This window comes from Palaemon carinicauda, chromosome 16 (genome assembly GCF_036898095.1).
Source record: "Palaemon carinicauda isolate YSFRI2023 chromosome 16, ASM3689809v2, whole genome shotgun sequence".
NCBI classification, from domain to species: Eukaryota; Metazoa; Arthropoda; class Malacostraca; order Decapoda; family Palaemonidae; genus Palaemon; species Palaemon carinicauda.
Window position 1 is genome coordinate 133,120,517 of NC_090740.1, and position 26,209 is coordinate 133,146,725.

Consider the following 26,209-nt stretch of genomic DNA (forward strand, 5'->3'; position numbering starts at 1 on the left):
ATAATGTCCTCTCTATCGAATAATTCTGTTCTTTACTCAAGTGTCGTTACTAAGATCCTTCCTCGTTATAATATCATTCATATGTGTTTCGACGCGTGACACAGTTACTGCCATTTCAATGTGGAAGCACCATACACATCAGCTTTATATGAATCTGTTTTTTTTTTAGAGTATCTTAACTTCTAAAACACACTAGTCCTCGATTCTTAGGGGCCTCGGGGGTCGGTTCTGTTCCTCATCTTAAGAGTCGAGCTACCATACAGGAGCAGCTTCTGAAAAATTGATGAGACAATGTGGGGATCCTCTACAATTATTCCATGACTGATGATTCTCGAATGATATCTGTTTCTTGCTGTATAGTAGTGCTTCTTTTTCGTCTTCGATAATATTCCTGCGTATTCACTCTTCATCAGCCTGGGTCGCGAGCATTGTGAATATTGTAGATATTACCAGTTGTTAGATAACACCCAAGTTTGTAGTGGCAGCAGGCTATTTACTTTGGTTAACGTGCCTTTTGTCCTTCTCTTACGCGTTTCAGTAAGATTCTATAATCTATTAATTCAAATTCATCGTTCACGGTATCATCCATTTTCTTTCATTAAACTCTTTGATTAATGATCCACACACACACACACACACACACACACACACACACACACATATATATATATATATATATATATATATATATATATATAATGTATATATATATATATATATATATATATATATAATTTATATATATATATAATGTATATATATATATAATGTATATATATATACATATATATATGTGTGTGTGTGTATGTATATGTGTGTGTGATAGGCGGTATATCTTAGCAATCCATGTTTTCCACCAGTTGTATAAGTGCATGAGCAACTTGGTGGAGTACCGAGAAGTTTTGGGTGTGGAGAAAATGACTCCCTAAATCACGATGAAGTCACTGGCAGCAAGGTGGAGGATTGGGTTTAAGGTGATAGACAAGATGTCTTTTCGGCTTTTACTCCTGATATCTGGCGGATTTTATAATGTTTTGTTCAATAAAGAATCTTGTTATTGGAGGTACTCTTTTCCAGCGAAAGGACATACAGAAATATACGTGGACTTCACCATGTGGCAATTACAAAAATTAAATAGATTACATAGCCATTAATAAAGAGGGAAGAAGCTATATAATGTAAGAAACTACACAGGTGCAGATATTTGTAGTTATCACCTGCTCCTCATTGCCACACTGAAATTAAAAGTGAAAGCACCCAACAGAAATGTAAATAGAAACCTAGGTTTGATACAACTAAGATTCTAGAAGATGACCACAGAGAAACCTTTGCAATTGAATGTAGGAATCGATTTGCAGTCTTAGAGCCCTTTAGAGACGAAAAGCAGGCAATTAATGAAAAATGGTGTGATATTAAGATCTTTATCAGTCAGTTGGTAGTGAAGTTCTGGGACATACAGTTACAAGGAGAAACCATGGATATCAAATAATACTTGGGTTACGATAAAAAGGAGACAAAAACAGATATTGATAGTTGAAAATTTTCGAAGAAGTGATGAAAATTACAAGGTAGAGCATGCCAAGTATTCCAGTATTGATAGTGAAGTCAAAAGAAAAGCCAGGAATGACTAGAGAGAATATTTAGACATGAAAGCAGATGAGGCTGACAAAGCTATAAATTCAGGGAGTGGCTGTGGTGTAAGAATTGCTCATAGAATTATTAATGAAATCTCGACTAGGTCAAAGAAAAAGAAGCATATACCCATCAAAAAGAGAGATGAATTTGTTATCACAGAATATGAAAAAGGCAACGTTGGATTGAACACTTTAGTGAGGTCACGAATAGGAGATATGAAAGGAATAATTTGATTGATATACTTGAAGCTGTGAGACCTTCATGTGCCCACGGATGAATTCAGTGTGTTTGAAGTCAAAGCTATCATTAAAAAACTAAAGAGATGGAAAGCTCCTGGATAAGATGGAATAACTGCCAAGATTATATTGGCCGAAAATGAAGTGAATCTCAGAATAATTAAAAGATTATTTTGTAGAATGTGGCGTCAAGAAGCAAAACCTGATGAATGGGAGCTAGGAGGGTTGGTGAAAATGACTAAAGAAGGAGATATGACTGATAGCAATAATTATAGAGGCATCACATTTACGCCAGTTGTCATGAAAATATATAGTATGCTCATTCTAAAAAGACTAGAGAGAAAGATTGATAAAAAGGTGATTGAAAAAGCTGGATTTAGAAAAGGTAAAGTTGTATTGACCAAATTTTCATTTTAGGATACAGCAATGTGTAGAATATATAAATCCACTTTTGATGGCATTTTTGGACTATGAAAAAGCCTTTGATGGTGTGCACTGGCCACTTTTGTGGGGAGAGTCCTGGTTATTATGGAGTTCCTCTTAAATATGTAAATTTGATTAAGTCTGTTCATGAGCATAGCAAGTGCAAAGTTAATATTAGTGGAGTCCTATGAAATAAATTTCCAGTGAACAGTGGAGTACTCCAAGGGAATATGTAGTCACCTATGTTTTTATACTCCTCGTGGATTTTGTAATGCATAGAACAGTTTTGAATGGTGGAGAAGGATTGGATTGGATTGGATTGGATTGGTAACAGGAAATTAGCTGACCTAAAGTATGTTGATCACGCTGTCCTTATTCGCAGAACACCAGAAGACTGGCAAGACCTGCTTACCAGACTGCATGGAATATCACATGAGGTTGGGCTCAAGATAAATAGAAGAAAGACAGAGACGATGAGAACAGAATATGCAACGGGAGATGAAATATCATTGAAAGGGGAAAGGATTAACGAAATGGAATCATTTAAATATTTAGGAACTATGATCTTTTATACAGGATCTTTAGCATTTGAGATTAATGAAAGATTGAAAAGGCAAATCAGACAAGGAAGGTTAATTGAAATTTTGAAATTAAATTGCCTAAAATCACATATAAAAATAAGGCTATACATTAGTTTAGTGAGATCGGTGTTACTGTATGGACATGAGTCATGGCATGACAATAAGACAATATCAAACATATTTTGAGAACAAAGCCCTCAGAAGAATATTCGGAGTTAGATGGCAGGAGAAGATTAGAAATGAAAAGATAAGAAAGATTAGCCGAGTGCCATGTGTGGATGAGATCATGGTGAGGGGTAGATGGAGATGGTTTAGGCATGCTCTTCACACTCCCCAAGAGAGATTAGTTTACCAAACTTTCAACTGGACTCCACAAGGCACTAGAAGAGTTGGAAGACCTGGGCCTACATGGCTGAGGACTATGAAACGTGAAGTAGGAGATGATGAATGGAGAAGTATTGATTTAAAAGCTCAAGATAGAATTGACTGGCGAAATCGAACGGAGGCCTTTTGCGTCAGTAGGTGTAGGAGGAGATGATGATGATGATGATGATGATGAAAGGAATATATCTATATACACACACATACATATATACATATATATACACACACACACATATATATATATATATATATATATTATATATATATATATATATATATATATATATATATATATATATATATATATATATATATATGTAACAAATTCATCATCTATACAAAGGGGTGTGATTCAGGATCCTTATGGGGAAGGTGATACACTGTCTTCTTGCTTTGCCTCGCAGTTACTCGATAACGCTTTAGGTCAACCTTTTCCTCATGTTGTAATTTTGGAAAGGGTTCAATTGGTATCTCTGATTCCATAGTGAAAGACGAATTTTCAATAGTTTTCTTTTCTTATCAAATCCTTTCCCATCTGGTATAGGTATCCACGGTATTCCTCTTTCCCTAGAGTTAACATTGAGAATTATCAACTGGATTCTAGATAGCCTTTTATTGATAACTCATCTCAAAGGTGTCTTTCTCCTTTGCTCAAGCTGTGTAATCTCTGCAGTTTTTCAGCATTCCTTATAGAAATCTTGAACTTAATTATAAGCACAATATGATAATGTGAGATGTACTAAACTGAAATTATAATCAAGCTTTAGAATAAAAAACGATCGGCGTTCCATTACTTTAAAGAGAAAAAATTAACCCATACCAATTTACTATGAAATACTATTATTAGCCTTAATATTAATATATATATATATATATATATATATATATATATATATATATATATATATATATATATACATATATATATATATGTATATGTATATATATGTATATATGTATATATATATATATTTATATATATATATATATATATATATATATATATATATGTATATATATATTGCCGTTTCATTTGGTGCCTAACATGGCACGAATCCTATATTCTTTTCAAAAACCCTATGCTAAATTTACCTTAAGCCTTTGTTGTACATTCATGACACATTACTTTCAGTTTGTTTCTTTTGTGATGTGTAAGTAAGATGTCTCTCATAACAGCCAAGATCCTTTAATAATTCGTATTTGGTGGTTGGTTGGTTTACATTACAATGTGCTTATTTCAGTGCGGTACCCAATACAACGTCCTGTAAGTGATGTAAGGGGTAGAGTGGATAAGGGGTACTCTGTGAAGATCTAGAGTTGTACCAACAACCGTGATCACTCTTTATTTCAAGACGTTAATTACATTTTCGTTGCATTTTTCAGTCTAGGAGCTTTTTTCCTTCGCATAAATGACACGGAGACAACCTTAGTGAGCCAAACACTTCTATTGTTTGGCCGTTTTATCTCCACGTTTTTTTTGTGGTACTTCTCTCCCTTTGAATAGTTTCATTATGTCATCATCAACGTTACGAAGCCAAATTATTTGTGATTGTTAACAAACGAACGAGCCTTTATTGTTAAAAATAGGGATATCATATAAAAAAAAAAAACTTAATTTTTATCTAAAATACTAATTAGTTTTCTTTTTCGTCATTCTCTTCAGATTCAGAGCAAAATCTGGAAACCCGACACGTTCTTCAACAACGTGAAGGATGCTGAAATCCACCGAGTTACCATGAACAACATTCTGCTGCGACTGAATGCTTCAGGACACGTTCTTTACAGCATGAGGTTTGTTTGTTATTATCTTAGAATTGGTCAACGTCTAGATTTGTTTAAACGAATGAAAGCATAAAACTAGAAAAATATCAAAGAATGGTCTAGTGCCAGCAATTAGATAAGATAGTTCTATTTGTAAAAATGTCTCCATGCAATTTACATATAAGAATTATGTTTGACCAAAGGGTATTTGCGTTTCGTTAAATAACATGTATATCACATTCCTGTTATACTGAATTATGAAAAAAGCATTAGTCTATAATATCGAAACAGAACACGTTATATAGGAATACTTTCCGAACATTATTACTTATGGATGTCAACGGCTGGTGTTTTGATAAATGAACTTTTTCTGTGAAATATTATGACAACATTTAGTTTTACTTTCAACTACAAGAAAATGGCGTTTGAATGGTTACAACATAGAATTATAATCTTATTGCTTTTGCATAGGACGCTACCATACGCTCAGTAAATAAGTAATATGAAAAAAGGAAGATGATAAGACCATAAAACTATAGAGAAAATTACCGGTTGATTTTCTTTTCAATAAAAACAAAATACGACTAAATGGCATAAGACGTAAGTAATTCTATAGCACTTCTGTGATATAGGAGGTTCTGTCGACATGTAAGAACTGACGCATGATTCTTATCTCTTTCACGTGAAAAAGTTCTCGGAATTTCTCAAGGGCGACTAGGTGGTCTCTCCGAACCTGGCAGCTAATCACCATGTTACTTTTCACTATCCAACAGATACTGCCAGCAGTGGTTATCGCCTCACTACCGGATTCTTCATTCTAATACCTTATAAACATATGAAGTCCCTCTCTGTCTATTTGCATTTTTTACTGTTATCACTAACGAATTTCGGAAATGTTTGAAAAAATTTTCAGTGTTGTTTTTTTGTATTATAGAATCTATCCTTACTTTCATTTACATAAGTCAATAAAAATGCACTTGTTCATTCATCAGTAACTGATTTACTAATGATTTTCTTCTTGCAGTTGGTAATTCATCGATATAACTTTGTCATTGAAACGATTTTTTTTCTTACTCTTCAGGTAAGGTCGAAAGGAGGTCAAGGAAAGGAGGTCAACAAAAAGAGGTTAAAGTTATTCTTAATATTTGTGAGAGTTACAATCACGGATTCATATATTAATCTATCAAATCAATTTAGCTACACTTGTTCAATGTCTTTGACTACTGCAATGTATATTCCCAAGATCTGACCAGCAGAACTTAAGCTTAATGAATATACATTTTTTGGGTTCACTTATAATATTCATATGAATTTTCGCCATTGTGACTTTCTGAACAGGATTTGTATTGAAAACCATCTTTTTTAGCTCAAGCAGAATATTATAAGTCTTTTTTCAAACACCGATGGACAAGCCTCTATACGTTAACATGCTTTTATGAGATAATTTGCGGTAAAATTCTTTACTTTTACCTAGCAATTATTATAAAGATTTTTCTTTGTGTTTTTTCCAGACATAGTTGCCACTGTCATATTCTGATTCCTGTTTAACTTAGTTATATTCTTTTACAGGTTTGACAATTGAAAGTATTACCTATCCCTTTAACTTTAGCTTCCTTTTCTTTGGTTTTACAAATAACTTTCATAACATAATATTTAATCTCTTTTAACTGACTTTTAATTCCAACAGGCCATTTGAACTACCTTTGAAGCTGGTTTTGCAGAAGAGGGAAAGATGAGACCCATAAAACTGCTTTCAAATAGCCCATATCATGAATATCCTAAAAACATTTAACAACCTATGCACATCTTTAATCAGTGTTAAATGTACCATTTTATAAAGAATACCAGCGAGACCATCTAATATCAACAGGCATTTGACTAATTTTCTAGACTAAAAGTAATCTGTTCCTACATCCTATCTATATCTTAAGAAGCACAAAGAACAAAGAAAAATATGCAAGCAAGGTTCTATTCACTTTATGAAAAGAAACAAATTTCAAAATAATATTTGATGCCACCAATTCCTTCTCATTTGGAATACAATTTAACATTCTTCATTTCATCAGGAACATTTTCTTTATGTATTGCAATTCTTGGTTCATACAGCATGCCAAATGGAAGGCTTCTTTCAAAGCGATTTTATGTCAAATTAGAGTCGGTACAAATTTCAACTTTCAATAGTAACGTACTCATATATAAATGCACATTATATGTATATATATATAAATACACACATATATATATATATATATATATACACACATACATATATACATATTCAAAATCACACACACTTACACACCCACCCACAAATATATGCATGTATATATATATATATATATATATATATATATATATATATATATATATATATACATATATATATATATATATATATATATATATATATATATATATGCATCTATATACATATATATATATATATATATGTATTATATACAAATACATACATACACACATATATATATGCATGTATATATATATATATATATACATACATATTCAAACACACTTACACACCCACCCACAAATATATATATATATATATATATATATATATATATTGATAATTTCTAATATTCTGTACCGTAGCTGGTAAAATTACATCTCAGTACGAACGGGTGTTTGACATTACACCATAAGATACAAAATCTAAAAAAGATGATGGAACTTCGTAAGAAAATTACGATCATTCGCTCTCCATTAACAGCCATACATATTGAAATTTGGTAGACTATGACATGTGTTTTTAAACTTCCCTACTAAAATGTAGCCTTACAATATATCATGACGGCTTATACATGGCTTATGTATGCACACATACAGACATTTTTTTTATTTTTTTGGCCCTGAATTTATTTTCCAAGTAAAAGCTTCATGTTTAAGACATTAACTGACAAAATTATATCTTATGTACTAATGCAAATTTCTTTTCCCCAATAAAAATGAAACAATCACACTGGATTAGAGATGTAGACCATTTTTTGACAGGACACTTCCTGGTATTACAGGATCACCCTCAAGCTGTCTTGTAGCTTGAAGCTTGAGCACTTTCCATTTGACCAACAAGTATGTGGAATAATCCTCGCCTCCTGTAAGTAGTCATTTCTTTCAGGGTCCTTCTTCCTTAAGGTTGACCTTTACTTGTGTCCTTTTCCTCCCTTTCCAATCTCCTGTTTGTCCTATACATTCCAATACTAAGCCTCCTATAATTTCGTTCTTCATATTGGTGTATTTTATTGAAATCAGTAAACTGTTCAACATGTAAATGACACCGTTTTGTTTTGCATCAGCAAGATATATAACTAATACCTTTTGGTGGTCGTGCCCTTCATATTCAAGACTTTTCCGTTTTATAACAATAAAATGCACCAGTGAGACGATCATTCAACGAGCCTTATTTTTACCATGTTGTCCTTTTCTCGTAGAAGACTAAAGACTTCCTCTCTTGGTTCCTGGCAGAATGTTTATCAGTAATGTACACAGCAAAATCTAGATTGCTAAAACTCTAAGTTTCTCACGTAAATGATAAACCAATAGTTTAACTGTATCTGTATTTCACGAAGTAGCTGCATTGGCACCAGTGCACAAAAGTAAATGATTTCAAGGTAGGCAGACTGGCATGAATGCCACCTCATACTAATCAACGTGCTATAGATAGAAACTGTGTGGTATTAACAATGATCCAGCAAGTGGAGTATCAATACTTGACACTTTTTAGAAAATTATATATTTGAGCAGGAACGGTAAAATAGTATAAAAAAAATATTCTATCCGCTATGTTGTTCCATTTAATACATGTCTATACAGCTGTTCTGAAACACTTTAATGCGACTCCTTGTTAGGGCTATAATAATTGAACGATATTATTGAACTTCAATATCAAGGCCATATAGAGAAAACTTGATGAAGGAGATTTTCTAGACGCCCCAGATACATCATTCGTGATTACATATATGTATATATATATATATATATATATATATATATATATATATATATATATATATATATATATATATATATATATATATATATAACCAAAGTCAAAGAACTCATATTCAGCTACCTTATTATCACTATATATATTAGTATAATTAACTATCATTTTATATTAATGTATTAATATATATATATATATATATACATATATATATATACACACATATATATATAAACATATACACATATATATATATATATATATATATATATATATATATATATATATATATATATATATATATCCGACATAATAAAGAGCAAGTGTCTTGCTTTATATACACACACGTATAAATATATATACATATATATATATATATATATATATACATATATACTGTATATATATATATATATATATATATATATATATATATATATATATATATATATACTGTATATATATTTCTTTATATTCACGTTTAACTCTCCCCGTCCATCGGGTGGTGGTAGAACGAATAGTCATACCCTGGTGAGAGAGGTGTCTTTGCCTATATACCTAAATATTTAACAGTCATTTATGACAGGTCGCATACACTAATACACACACACAGGAGAAGATTATCTAACAATTGATTTAATAATAAATGGAGGATATTTCTTGGTGGCAAAACTATGTGAACCTTACACCAAATGTCTGGAATAATGCTCTATACCCACATCTCTATCATTATACAAATTCACAAAACAGGAGACGCGAAATACCTGAAATATTATCGCCCAATTACTTTACTCTCCGTAATATATAAAATAAGTACAATGATCATAGACCCGATAAAACGACAGCTGAACTTCGCTAAACCAAGAGAGCAGTCAGGCTTTAGAAGAGGGTATTAAACAAGTGACCATATACATGTAATTAACCAGCTCATGGAAAAATTAACATAATATGACAAGCTATTATGTATAACCTTTACAGACAACGAGGAAGCTTTTGATTCTGTCAAATCTTCAGCAATAATGAAAGCACTTCAAAGACAAAGAATAGATGAATCTTATGTTAGAACACTTTACATCTATGTAAGCAGTACACCAATCCTAAAATTACATAAAGATAGCGATAAAATTCCAAATGAGAAAAGAGTTAGACAGAAAGGCCCCATCTCTCCTAAATTATTCAGAGCATGCCTAGAAGTTTTTAAAAATTCAAATTGGGGAAAATGTAGGAACCAATATTAATGGGGAATACCTTAACAAAATAAGATTTGCAGATAACATCGTTCTGTTTAGGGAATCATGAGAGGAATTGCAAAAGCTGATAGAAGAACTGAATAGAGAAATAAGAAATATATGCTGAAAATTAATATGAGTAAAACTGAGATAATGTTCAATGAAAAGGCAGAGACAACAAATAAGGGTTATGGACGAGCCTCTAGAGATTATTAATAAATATACGTATTTAAGACAGACAGTGTTTCCCCAGTACACGAGAATGAAATTAAAAAGACAAGCAAGGGATCCAGAACTTTTGGTAAACAAAATGAGATTATGAAAAATAAAATGTCACTTTTGCCTAAAAGAAAAATAGCTAATCAGATGGTCCTACCAGTATCAACTTATACATCAGAAACTTGGAGCCTTACTAAAGCCTTACAACATAAGATGGTTACAGCTAGTTACCACTTATGAAGCTAGTACAGTAGTAATGTGTTTGCCTAGTATTCGCACGGCGGCGGATCAATCCCAGCCACGGACAGTCAGTTTAAGCTGTTTACTGGGGAGGCCACTGCTGTCCCTAATCACCACAGTGGGGGATTGAGCGTCGGGGTTACGTTCTGGTGAACATCTATTCTGATGAAACTGGAACTGTAACCAGACACTTATAACTTTTACAATTCAAGGAGCTATGGAAAGAACAAGGAAGGGAATAACACCAAGAGACATAAAAAGAGCAACATTTGATACGAGAGCAAACTAAAGTAGAGGATATTCTAATGTGTAAGAAATAGAAATGGACATTGACAGGACATACAATGAGAATGACAAATAATAGAGGATCATTAAAAATAACAGAATGGGTCCCTAAATATTGCAAAAGAAACAAGGGAAGGAAGAGAAATCGATGGATTAACGAGCTAAGAAAATCTGCGGGTACAGACTGGCATAGAAAGACCATAAACAGATAAGAGTAGAAAGACATGTCTGAGGCTTTTGTCCTGCAGTGGTCTAGTAGCAACTGATGCTGATGCTTATGAAGATTATGATATATATACACATGCATATACACATATATATATACATATATATATATATATATATATATATATATATATATATATATTCATATATTACACACACATACACACACACACACATATATATATATATATATATATATATATATATATATATATATATATGTACTTGAGTGGACGTTGGAGTTGGAATGGGGATGGCTTCAAGACAAGTGGAGCTTTCTATGACGGTAAACAGGCACCGGTTTCCTCATGATGTGTGTAAGGGACCTACTACGTTGACGGCAATGTGGACAAAACAACACTGAGATTGAGGAAAGGTGCCCACTTCTGAATCAATGCATCGATATAGTTTTAAAGTTTGGTATGAAGCACATGCGCGTACCCAATCCTTAGCATCCTTAGTAATGCCGTACCAAATGAACTTATTCATCAGTAGCTGTGCATTAGATCGGTACGAAGGGTGTGAGAAGCCATGGATGAAATCACTTATCGGTGCATGGGGGCAAGTATCCATGGTCAAGGCTTATCAGTGCTAACGTCACAGATTGGCGTTGGGGTCGTCAAAGGCGACGTCTTCCCAATGGAGGGATGTGCAGGATGTCTTGTATGTTTAGTATTCTGGATCTTTTCGTTAGGCTTTTTACAGTATTGAGTACTGTAAGTGTGTATCATTACAGTAGCAGCTCACTTACCTGGATTATGCAATGGTTGTTAGATGCATCTAATAATCGCAACTTCTGAATTAGATGTCTGAATTATAAAATACATTTATATATGTATATATGTATATTCATATACTGTATATGTATATATATAAATATATATATATATATATATATATATATACATATATATATATATATAATATATATATATATATATATATATATATATATATATATATATATATATATATATATGGGTGTGTAGACTCGACTTTCGCAAAGCAGGTAATAAATCTATAATATAGCGACGCCACTATTATGATACTATTGTTATATTTTTAGTGCTTCTATTAACGAACATACGAAAGGAAGACTTTAAGATTTGGCAAGTTTTAGAGTGTATCATGAATAAATACCGCAGGTAAAGTAGAAAAACACAAAATTCCTGTGCATGTAGAAATGTGTAATAATGTACGACGAAGCACTCTTGGAATAGTAATCAATTGTGTACTAAAATTAAAATGTAATAACTTGATGTACAGTTGAAAATTCACTGACAGTCTTGAAAATCATACAATCATTGATATAACAAATTATTACGCATAGATTCTTAACACTAAAAATTCGTTTTAGCGCGAGCGAATGTTATTTTAGTAGCATTATAAATAAGTGTACAATTCGTTTATTTTTAAATCTGGATAACATTAAGGGTAAAAAAAAATGTTTCTCCTGAGTATCAGCAAAATACCAAGAAAGCAGAAGTTATAAACAAATGGATTTGAGCTCTTGTAACAAAGCTTTTTCCAACAATTTGAAGTTTTTGTGTAGGATCTCAGAGTTTAGAACCAGCTAGTGGTAAGCCTACCTTCAAAATCTTCAAAAGATTAAATTAATACAGATCTAATATCACATTGAGCTTCTGGTTGATTTAATTATCATTAAAACTAAAAACATTATGTAATCCGTGAGAGATTTCCAATTTCTAAACAAATTATGCAGATGATTTGGTGATTACTGCTGAAAACGAGGAAGAACTACAGAGAAAGGTTGTAGAGTGGCAAGAGACTCTGGAAATGGGTGGCTTGATGGTAAATGTGGATAAGACTGAAGCTATGGTGAGCAGTAAGGAAAGTAGGGATAGGATAGCCATACATAAAAGATACTTGGGATCTACTATAAATCTGGAGGGAAGATGTGAGGCTAAAGTTGAGATTAGGATAAAAGCACCATGGGGAAAGTGGAGAGAGGTAGCATCAGTGGTACGTGCTAAGAAAATGCCAATCAAGCTAATAGCCCAGATCTATATCGCAGTAATAAGACCAGTGTTGATGTATGGATCAGAAACTTGGGCTTTAAGACGAAATGAGGAAGCAAAGATTGAGAAAACAGGGATGGGAAAGCTAAGGTGGATTATGGGAATATCACTGCTTGAATGATTGGAAAATGATGAAATAAGACGAGTGGCAGATGTAGTAAAGATTAGAGAGATGATAAGTGTCATGACTGAGATGGTGTGAGCACACATTGAGGATGGATGGTTGGGATGGAGTGAGGAGGTCTTGGGAGGAACCTGTTAGGGGGAGAAGATCAATTGGGAGGCAGAGAATTAGATGACGAGATAAGGTGAAAGATGATATGATGAGAAGAGGTTTGGTGGAAGATGATGCCTTTAGTAGAAGGCATTGGAGAGGGCGCATTAGGCAACCGACCCCTTAATGTAAAGATAACAGTGGAGAAGAAGATGACAACACAGAACACTGGACTGATACCACTCGAGTACCATTCAGGTATATCCACAAAGACAAATAAGACATGACATAACAGAAAGTTTGAAAGAGGGATAATAAAGATTTAATAAATGCAAAATGCGAGTGAATCAAGAGTTTTTAATGAAAGTATATGGAAATACCAATCTGACAAACGAAACGCTCCAAACAGATCAAGAATGACTCGGTCAAGAGCGTTAAGGCTGCAAAGTGTGGATACGAGCTTCTTGAGAAGGTAAAGTACCTGGTCAGTAGTACAAATAAGTCTGACCTGCGGTATTCAAAGACCCTGAAGTTAATAAAACTAAGAGTGGTAAGATACAGGACAAGCATGTTTTGAAATCTGTGAAGGGAGTACTTAAAGGGTTATCGGGTTTTTAGAACAAATATGTATATATATATATATATATATATATATATATATATATATATATATATATACAGTATATATATACTATATATAAATATATATACACAGTATATATATATATACATATATATCTATCTATCTATCCATATATATATATATATATATATATACATATATATATATACACACACAAATATATATATATATATATATATATATATATATATATATATATATATACATGAAGCCACAAACACACACTATATGTATGGATGTATATGTAACACATATGAGCCAGGCAAAAGGCTTTGAAAGCAGTTATAAATGGAATGTCGGGAATGAATATCATTGAGGTGAGGTTATGAGAATGAACGAAAAGCTGAAAGATGGAATAATGAACATTTTTAATAAGAATGAGAGAAGAGGAAGTGAAAAAAAAAATAAGTAAACAAACGAGAGAGAGAGAGAGAGAGAGAGAGAGAGAGAGAGAGAGAGAGAGAGAGAGAGAGAGAGAGCACGAATAATTAAGATTTCTTGGAATTGTACTATAATAATTACAACTTGACTACTGAACAAAACAAAAATAATTGTTGTATCGTTTGTAGAAATTGAATAAAATAAAATAAAATATGTAATTAAAAAGGAGACAAAAAACCTTTAGTAAGATTATTGAATATACCCAATATAGCCGGAACTCATATTTGAGTAGTTTTCTCCAAGTTTCTTAAAGATTGTCATTGGAACCACTGGGAGGAAGTCATAGCGCCCAAATCCCTTTCCTTCTAGGACCTTTTCTCTGAATTTACTGGCCAAAGGGGAGTCGCTTACGACGTGAATTGGCTGGCTATAGAGGAACAGGTCGAGGCCACAAATCAATAGGCCTTTATTATTCTTGTCATCCTAAATGGTTGGCGAATGACTGCAATCAGCGACAAAAGCTAATAAGACTTGGTTTCTGCGACCACATAATGCAAACATCTTTTTGAAAATGGTCTTCCCCATCCCCGGCAGGGTGACGCTGAAGTTATCCTGCAATATGGAGTTCAAATATTATCCTTTCGACCGACAAGAATGTGGCGTTTCTATCAGCTCTTGTGAGTACATGGATAGTTGGGTTCATTTTGTTATTTTGCTTTCCATTTCCTTCTTAGCCAAATTTGCACAGGTCCACGTAAAGACGTAACCAAGAGTCTCCTGTTTTAATAAATGTGATCAAGTTCCTCATGACAAAATTATTCACCTGACTGGTTAATCAAGAGGTAACAGCTACTAAAATCTGCCTTGGGTATGGTGCTTTGAGAAAATGCAAAAAGTTTGTCACTAATAGCTAGGAATTAAATTGATATATATCACCACATATTTTTTTTCTTGTGTTTGGCATTTCTTTACCATGTTGAAAGAATTTTCTAGTTTTCCAATTAGTTCAATATATGACTTAAAAGAATAGAGAGAGAGATCAACCAATAAACAAGAATTTATTACAAAGAGTGTAAATGGAAATGCCATTTACCACAAGAAGTTTGGCCGATACTAGTTTAGAAATCTACATTTGCACAGCAACTTGTAAATGAATCGAACAATATGTGGGATATAGCTAGCTATAAAAATGCAGCATACTGCTTCTTGTAGGAGGTCTGAAGAGTTCAGAACTGGTCTTTTCCTCTGCTGAAGTGAGGTCATGAGCTCTGATTTCTATTTGAAATGATGCAGCTTTTCTACGGGCAATAATAGCATCTTGTGGATAGTCTAATGGAAAAAAAAAATGTTTGACGGCATGGCTTTAACTTCGGCTTCATGGATGATTTTAGATCAAGGGAAATGAATATCTAAACACAAAAACTACAGCTTTAATAATTAATAATGCTTGGATTTGCATTTGATTTTAAATAACTACTTCATTGTGAATAATATTAAGTATTGAATTTACATTTTTAATTTCTTAAGTCGGTGTCTAGTCCAGGCAAAGGCTATTGATTTGTTACGCTTGAAAATAAAATTTTGGATTATGATGACCTTAAACTATGTACTTAAGACCGGTATTATATATCTAAATATACCACACCTCTATAATATTTCTTTATATAAAAGGTCTAAACACAATGTAAATATGTAATCACTTACTGTGAGTATTCTTATTTTCACCAGAAGCATGAACAATCTAATTGGTTACACATAGATGATATTCTATTCGTGTTGGAAGTGATTTTGGCATGACCCATTGGATTGTTAAATCAAAATTTAACTCACTATAAATAATGACATTTAACCATAATCTAGTTGACTTTCTATACTAGGTTCCTATATACTATTTTCAATACTGGAAATACTTGCATGATTAGAATAAAAGTTAATTTTGGATGAAGATATTACCTTGATGTATGATCGTGTGAACTGATTTGGAATTTTGAACACTATAATAAAGCCACAAGGATAAAATGGCCCTCAATTTATGTGTTAAGTGCGTCCACCTGTCCATTTGTTATGACGTAACAGTGTTGTTGTCTTACATGTTTTCGTCTATCTTTTCACAATGATGTTAATGTATTGATATTTTTTGATTGGTCATTTTTACTGATATCGTTGTCTCCTTCGTCATTTGTTTTTGTTGGTGACTATTCGTGTTTGCCTGAAACTTTTTCTTAGTACGATTTATTAAACACTGAAACAGCAAATAATTAACTTCTGGTCAGTATAAACTGACAACAGAAACATCAATTTTGTTCTTCATTCATGTAGTATCAACAATGTTTTAAAACCAAGTTTTTCAAATTAATACGTCACAGGGTCAAAGGCATATCTTGGTGTCACGAACTATATGGAAGCTAGCTTGATTATGAGTAATATTCTTAAGTAAATATTTTTTTTCATAAAATTCTTACATATTACTTCTTCCCCAGAAACAAGTCTTTCTCCAAAAAATTTTGAATAAGGGAAATAATTACAGTATTACAGATTAACAGAGTTTCACTGAAAGAAAAAGTTGTTTCATGAACTGGTTGAATAGCGTATAAATAAAAAATCTAAAATAACCGTAATTCTATCTTATAAATTGCCATACCTTAATACACTTGGAAAAAAAACAATCTTTATAATAATGCAGAATGATGATACACAAAACAGAAACGTAATCTTTATCAATAGTATCAAATATATCGTCATGCCCAAAACATAATTATAATCTACATAATATCAATAAGCTCAAAACATGTACCACTAAGACAAAGATAAATTAAAGGAATTTATAATTTTTTAACGAACACAAAACCATAAAAACCAGACATCAAAATATCCTACTTTACAATCAATAACATTATTTATGAGAAATTTGCGGTTAAATATGTGAAAAAAAAATCTCTTAACTTATTCTCTAGAATATGACAAAGCTGGTTTAGTAAACAATATCTTTTTTTTTACTCAAATCCTATGAAAATTATCTCTTAATATAACCGATGTGTCATGTCAAATCAAATAAATTGTACTCAAAAGGTTCATGAATTTTAGAGAATATAGAAATTCGAAATAAAACTGGCGTTCAATAGTCATCATTAACTAAAAAAATTGAGTATCTAAAATCTAAAAGTCAAACTTCGCCTGAAACAGTGATTTAAAAGTAATATTACTGCTCATGGAGACAATATTCTTGAAAAAGTCTTTAAATAGTCTTGAAAAATATATATATATAAAATATATAAAAATCATATAGAAAAATAGTCTTGAAAAATATATATGAAAATCTATTCACCACCTGAGACTTATTTGAATCTTGTCGTCTACATTAACATAAACAAATAAACACTGAAAAATAAATCCAGTAGAATCCGATTATGGGGACGAACTTGCTCATAAATGTATAGGACACGGGCTCTTGCACTAGACAGCCCGGAAGTGGGAAAACCAGAGCAATGAAATGTCATTTTTATATGAACCTCCTCACTAAAAAGAAAACAAAAAAAAACTATCCCCAACACAACACTCTATCCTTTTTTAAATATATATCCTTTTTTTTTTAAAGTTAGGTAACAACCAGAATGTTAATTAGAGGACTGATAGGTAATTTAGAAGATCAAACGCTGTTTAATCAACACTTTTTCACGTCTATAAATGGTTCCATCAAAAATATAAAAAGGACTGTAGGTTTCTGTCCAACTAAATGGATTTTAACCTTAATTAATCAAGTGTTTTACTCTGATCTATATTAACGTGTCAAAAATAAATAGAGCATTCAGTACAGTAAAAGGTCTTCCTAGTGATAATGCTATGTATATATATACACACACACACACACACACACACAAACACACACACACAAAAACTTCGTAGATCACGGGTCAGAGTGTTTTATTAAAATTAAATAAGGATAATTTGACTAAATTCATTCATCTTTGCTATATATGAAAAATAATAAAATTCAACCAGGGGAGTGCAGATTGTTTAGGAAGCGTAGATATACAATTGCTCAAAACACGAATGAATTAAATTCTGCATATTTTTTTTTCTTCCTTGATATTTTTCGTTAATACATATGAGAATAAGCGAAGCCAGACTCGTTTATATTGAAATATCGCAGCGTAAACAGGGGGAAGTAAGCCAAATATCAAAATCTTTTAATTATTTTAAACAAAACTACTATGAACGAGAGCTTTTCTTCCTTATGAAATCGGAAGCTAATGAAAATAAGGACGGATGGAAAAAAATGAGTTCAGCTGATCAAGTCAGAAGTAAGCGTGACGTGGGTTAATAACAGACAAAAATAATATTATAACCAAAAAGAGAATAACGAATCGCGATTCATTTAAAAGCTAAAAGGAAACCTACACTTATAATGGGGAATTTTCAACTGAGACAAGGGATATAGGATATCTATATAGTTCTACAAACCTGCAATTGGAACGGAAATGTTTTTCCAATATTTGTTGTCGGCGAAAGTTTAATAAATGGAGCAGCACAGTAATATATTCGGACTTTTCCTTCGCAATTCTAGTCCTCAAGACCAGGAGGGTTCAGGAAACTAAATGAAATATTTTATTTTGAAATAGTTGATGATGTTTATCTATATACGTACACAGTATATATACATATATATATATATATACATACATATATATATGTATGTATATATATATATATATATATATATATATATATATGCAGTATATATTGTATATGTATTGATATTGACCTATATTTTCATAATACATATGCACATAAATATAGGATATACATACCTACACACACTTACAGCATATACTATATATATATATATATATATATATATACATATATATATATGTATATATATATATATATATATATATATATATATATATATCAGTATGTACTGTATATGTATTTATAATATATACCTATATTTTCATAATGCATATGCACAAAGAGAGAGAGAGAGAGAGAGAGAGAGAGAGAGAGAGAGAGAGAGAGAGAAATGAGTCATTCTAAAGATGCAACCCACATATGTTTACCTCACACCAATAAGCGTCAACAAAACCATCTGTTTATTACCCAGGAATTAGGAGCTGTAGGGTGCTAATGACATGTTAGGAAATTGTAGAGCATCAATTGGTCCCTTAAAGGAGGAAACATCATCAGTTTATGTCTTCTTGTTTTTTTCCATAATGAGGTCGTAACATCAGAACATTTACAAAAAGTGCAACTAATCATTTCTTTTTTCCGGAAAGTCGAATTCCATTCCAAGCAAAATTAATGTCAACACATTTAATTTATTTTTCTATCATAAAAAGAAAGATTTTATCATATATTTACGCGCAAATGGAGGTAAATGCTAATGGTATGATGAAATGATACTCTCCCAACGAGAAAATTGATCTAATATTTACTCTTGATGCTGAGTGAAAAGTTAAACAGTTATATCATTGCTTCCAATTATCTATCCCGCTCATAAAGAAATTATAATCATGTTTTATAGGTTTTTCTTCTCCTGGATGATATGCTAATAAGGATTTAACCGCTATAGATCAAATCCATTTCTGTTCCATTTTCACTCGAAGGGAACAACGTGAGGGCAGAGAGATGCAGCAGCACTGCGAAGACGCTTATGGGATGTTAAAAATAATGTTTCAAATATATCACACCAGCTAGAAGATGACACAGAGAGAGAGAGAGAGAGAGAGAGAGAGAGAGAGAGAGAGAGAGAGAGAGAGAGAGAGAGAGAGAGATTTACACTCGTACATTTCAAATACAACTCGTATTAATTGACTTCATTAGGATTTGTCGACGTGTAGAGCACTCTTAGATCTTCTACAGGTGACAGAATTTTTTTTTTTTTTTAGACATCAGTTTTTGTCTCCATTCTGTATATATGCCTCCTCATATGACAGGTCTAGTACTATTAATTATCGCCCATTTTCAATAACTCCCATTTCTAATTATTTTTTTACGTCTGTTGGCAAAACGTCTAAATACATAATGCTAAAAGTAACCATCTATAGGAGAGTTTCCAGCTAGGCTTTTACAAAGGACTTAATGTAATGTTTATGATATTCTTCTTACAATCATCTATGTCATAAATAAATTTCTAGATTCTGTTCAGTGAAGTTCATATGATTAATCTTTATTACAGCTAAAATTAAAGATAGTATAAGTGTTTTGATACTTCCGTATGAGTCAATATGTAACACTGTTTAGCAAGTAAAATATTTTAATCTTTTCATAAATAACCATAGAAATGAGATCAACCAACTGACAATAGGGAAATAGGGAGACTTAATCATCAAAGAACCTTCATATATCACGACGTCTTAGCTACATTAATCTAGAGTTATGTGAGCAATGTCATTGAGATTTCAAAGACTAAGAAAGAAATTGTCGTGATATTCACGTGGAATTACTTTTACACGGAAACTTGAATCTCCCTCTGAAATAAAAATAACTTGAAATATGACACAATAATAACCACTCGTATTATAACGAATATTATATATATATATATATATATATATATATATATATATATATATATATATATATATATACATATATATATATAACTGATCCAGGAAAGCCCTGGAATACAGCTGATGTTGAGGAATGTCTTTGGTCAATAAAATTTATGAATTTTGTGGCTCTCCTGATATATGGAAGGATAATGCCCCAGGTCTACGAAAATAAACATGTAATGCCCTAAGTCTACAGTACAGATATGGGATGGTAATATTGATAGCATTTGGATAAAGGCGAGTAACAATCACATCTATTGATAGTAAAGGACAAAGTACCTGGCCTGAGAATTTAGGAATTCCTTTAAAAGATTAGAAGAAAAAAAATATACTAAAGATATACAGTATATGTTCAATGATTTATGAAAATAATTCAAATTATAAGGCTAAGTTTTCATATAAAACGACTTTTCAGCCATGTGCCAGTAATATCTTTTGAAGGAAAATTTCCTTATACTCTTTGGTTTTGTTTTAAAAACGGAGTACAGCAAAATATGGCAAGGAGATTACTTTAAAGCATTTATCATTTACTTCAAAGGTGGGTAACTCAAGAGAAGGGGATTGATACAGCGTAACAATTATAACAGAGAAAAGGAATAAATGTTAATTACAAAGGCAAAACGAAAACGCCAACATGCTTTCATAGTATATGGCGAAATTCTTTATATCTGAGTAGGCTTTTAATAAAGATCTGAAGTTTTGAATGTGACGAAAATAGAAGCCTTAATGATTTGATTTGAGTTTCATATAGCCATTACCAAGAGGATTTATTAGTAAATGTATCAGTAGCACCATTCATTGTTGAAACGAAAGCAACAAAAGCAAATAATAATAATAATAATAATAATAATAATAATAATAATAATAATAATATGGATATTGCAGAGAATAGAGCCATAAGATTAGGCTCTAAATACAGAAATTGGTGTCTATAGCATCATTACCATTTCAGTTATATATATATATATATATATATATATATATATATATATATATATATATATACTGTATATATATATATATATATATATATATATATATATACATATATATGTATATATATGTATATATATATATATATATATATATATATATATATATATATATATATATATAACCAAAATGTCTTAATGAAATGCTGGTGTCACCTCAAATGGTTATTCAGCTTTCTCTATAATTTCTTGAAAAAGGGCAAGGATGATAAGCGACACGAAACCATCTGACATCACGATTAATTTATAATTGTGTGTCAACACATCACGTGATAAGTAAGACGTTGAAATATAACTTGGCTAATCATATGACAGATCATCCCTCTCTGATGCTAAAAACATTAGGTGATTAAGTACGTGGGCGATCTACATATTTATCTCCGTCAAGGAAAAAAGGGAAAGTGACATCACTAACCATATATTAATATGAAATGGAGCGTAGTTGTGATGAATCTCACATCCATGTCTTTACAGGGTCTTTACCTGTATAGATTTAGAGAAACACCAGTGGTAACAAAATGAAATAGCAATAATAACGGAAGTAGTACTTGTTATTAGTATCACTATCATTATCATAATCTTTATTATTGTCCCGATCGAAGTGAGTGACCTTATATGATATGCCAAATTATTTTTGAAGATATCTCCCCCAACCCGTAGCCCAGTCATAGATTTCGGAGAGGTGGTGTGGGCGGAGGGGACCAGCTCATATTTTCAGCGGGGGATTCAATAACTCCTATACCAATTAATACATTCAAATGAAATTTTAAGGGATTATTTAGAAATATATAAGCTTTATTTCTACCAATTATTCATGTTTATACCTGCTATAGGCATGCCCTGGCTCTCACTTTTAGCCAAAAATCAGTGAGAAGAAGCAAACTACTCCTAGAGTTTTGCAGATATCCAAATGATTTTCACAGGGTTTGATGGATGTTATGTGAATTACATTCGTACCTATCTTCGCATTGATACTTGCCATAAAAAAAGTCACAGTAGCCACTTTTCGATATCCGCAGGAGGCCAATTTTCCGCAGTGCCGTAAATTACTCGTAAAATACTTCACATTTCAAAATTAAATTTTCAGGGGTTTATGGGATGTATATCTACTTTCTCCATACAAATTTTTACTGTTGATATGTGCCATAGAAATGCCACAGCAAACACTTATTTTGGTATGGGTTGAATGGTTATTTTTAGCGGAGGAGTAAATTGTGCCTAAAATAATTCAGCTGATATTTTCGGCGGCGGGGTCAATAACTCACATACCAATAAATACATTCAGATGAAATTTTAAGGGATTATATATAAATAAATATATATATATATATATATATATATATATATATATATATAAAAGCTTTCTTTCTGCCAATTTTCATGCTCATACCTGCTATAAGCATGCCCTGCCTCTCACTTTTGTTCTTAAGCGACGATATTTAGCTATAAAATCATTGAGGAGCCACAAATTACTCCTAAATTTTTACAAATATCCAAATTATTTTCTCAGGGTTAGATGGGTGTTATGTGAACTACATTCATACCAATTTTCGTTTTGATACTTGCCATAGAAAAGTCACAGTAGCCATTTTTCGATATCAGAGGGAAGCCGATTTTTTATCTTCATAAAACTTTCAGGGATTTATGGGATGGATATTTACTTTTTCCATACCAATTTTCATGTTCATATCTGCCATAGAAAAGCCACCGCAAACGTTTATTTCGGTATGGGTTGAAAGGTTATTTTTGGCGGTGGAGTAAATTGTTCCTAGAATAATTCTCATATCCAAATGAAAATATCAGAGATTGATGGGATTCATAGTTTTTCTGTTCCTGCTAAATTCGATGATAATATCTATATTGAAAGACACAGCTATCATGTGACCTTCTTAAATATGATGTTAAATGTAGCAACATTACAGTGAACTCCGTGTTAGTGAGAGACATCAACAACGGACAAAGCCGATCTCATAAACAATATCTGTCCCGAGTTCAGCTAGTTCATATCATTATTGAAATAACCTAAAGTAATTAAAATTAAAGTACATTTTCAAGCATTGTTCAGTAATCATTTATTATTTAGTAAATTGAGGAAAAATAAAAAAGAGATAAGGACTATTCATACAAACAAAAGACGAGCAGCACCAGTAGTAATCAAATACGGTAGATTATAGAAACCTTAGGCAAGCAGAGAGAGAAACACTTTATTTGCTATTTCCTTCTATCACTCACTGTTCAAATAGAAAGGCAATATTTTGGCCGATGTATCTGACAGTAAGCAGGGCAAAGAGGAACCCAATCTTCCATATTCCTGTTCCTGAAGATAAAATAGACTAGTTTAGGTTCCGTGAAATTAAGAATCTTATAATTGATCTGGTTGCTTAAATAGGCGTAGACCAAAATTATGTTTTCCTTTGTTTCATGAGAAAACAATCAATCTTTTCATTGATCCCATCACGTGCGAGTTGAGTTTAGATGTAGTTAAGATAGCATTGAGCAAATTATTGGAATTGAAGCTATTCCTTAACAAAATCAAATATATGACAGTTAGGAGATTTAGGACACTATCATTTCTAGGTCCTATTCTTCATTGTAATTTCCTTTTTGAAGTACATATCTGGTCTTGTTTCTTACTCAACTGCAAAAGAACCTTTATACTGAGAAAATCTTTCGAGATTTTTGTGGACCTGTCAATCTGGAGATCTTATGTATCGTGTTTTGAAACTTATTCTTCTGTCTGGTGTTGTCTTCAACAACCGATTCTCATCTCAAAATGTTGCACAACAAATTCCTTTTTCCTGATCAGAATTTTAATCTCTGGTACTCCAGTTTTAATAGATTCTTCAAAATACTGACTATCTATTGTATTAATATTTTCCTTTATAATATAATCCCTCAAGTAGAACTAAATATGATGTTTAACAATTTTGTAATTTCATTATTAAGGTCAACATTTCATAAAATTACCGAGATTTTATTACTGCTGTGATCATATTGAGAGATAATCTTCCTAATCAAACAGCTGAATCCCAAGTACTTCAAACTCTGTGCAAACGCTTTTTGTGGACCAGGTTCAAATAAGTCTTTTTTTCATAGGTTTTTGTTATTTTATTTTGTTATCTACTGTCATTTTTTACCTACACTTGTTTTATTTCCTGTATTTTTCCTTTAATGTGTTTTTATATTTTTCCTTTAATGTGTTTTTAAAGTTTTTTATATTGAGGTCCCTGGGTTTGAAGCATATTGATTTTCCGTCTGGTGTCACAGCTTAAGTGATAATAATTATCAAAATAATAACGACAGCTTTGATATTTACATGCATTTTTCTTTAAAAATTAATAAAATCCTGGATTCCCTAGAATACAAATGAATTAAGGTTACAATATATTTTCATTTCAAAAATATCGAAAAGCAAAGCATTTTCATACAATAAGTATCTTAGATTTGGAACGCAGTACTAAGTATTATTCGATGAACACAAACTTGGACAATTTATTCTAATCAGAAATGAGTTTTCATCTTAAGACGCAACTATTCCAAATAAAGAAAAACATGAGCAGTTGCTCAAAAGATACTTGAATTCTAAACTTCATTCACTAATACAGCTTTCAAATTGTAACAAATTAATAAAATATAACCACGATAGCAAGCATTGAATCCGTTTAACGCATATTCAATATGTAGAATACCTTATTTGCATCTCTCTCTCTCTCTCTCTCTCTCTCTCTCTCTCTCTCTCTCTCTCTCTCTCTCTCTCCGTGTGTATACATACCTATATATGCAGGTATTTCCACACGCATATACGAATACACACAATCATACACTTATGCATGTGCATAAAAACGCATGTAATACATACACAAACATACGCAATTTTATATATATATATATATATATATATATATGTATATATATATATATATATATATATATATACATATATATATATATATATATATGTGTGTGTGTGTATGTATGTATGTATGTATGTATGTGTGGGTGTTGATGCCCCTAAGATATTACCTATTTGATATATATATATATATATATATATATATATATATATATATATATATATATACACATACATACATATTGCACGACAAGCATGTATATAAAAAATTCCATATAACGTAAATCACAAATCTATGGACATGCATACATATAGTCAAAGTAAAATTCATCGATAGTAATATACGTTATA

The 26,209-nt window shown here is 31.7% G+C and overlaps 1 protein-coding gene across 3 annotated transcripts in view; it reads left to right on the forward strand.

The window, feature by feature from the left end:
* The window catches only part of LOC137655888 (glycine receptor subunit alpha-2-like), a 163,362-nt gene that overhangs the window by 127,285 nt on the left and 9,868 nt on the right, over positions 1-26,209 (forward strand). For 2 of the 3 annotated variants that reach the window (XM_068390109.1, XM_068390112.1), the window contains exons 6-7: positions 4,923-5,050; positions 15,054-15,136. In XM_068390109.1, the coding sequence (XP_068246210.1) occupies positions 4,923-5,050; positions 15,054-15,136 (211 nt within the window). Of the gene's footprint in view, positions 1-4,922; positions 5,051-8,052; positions 8,136-15,053; positions 15,137-26,209 lie in introns of all 3 variants that reach the window. The other variant, XM_068390111.1, reaches the window with a different exon arrangement.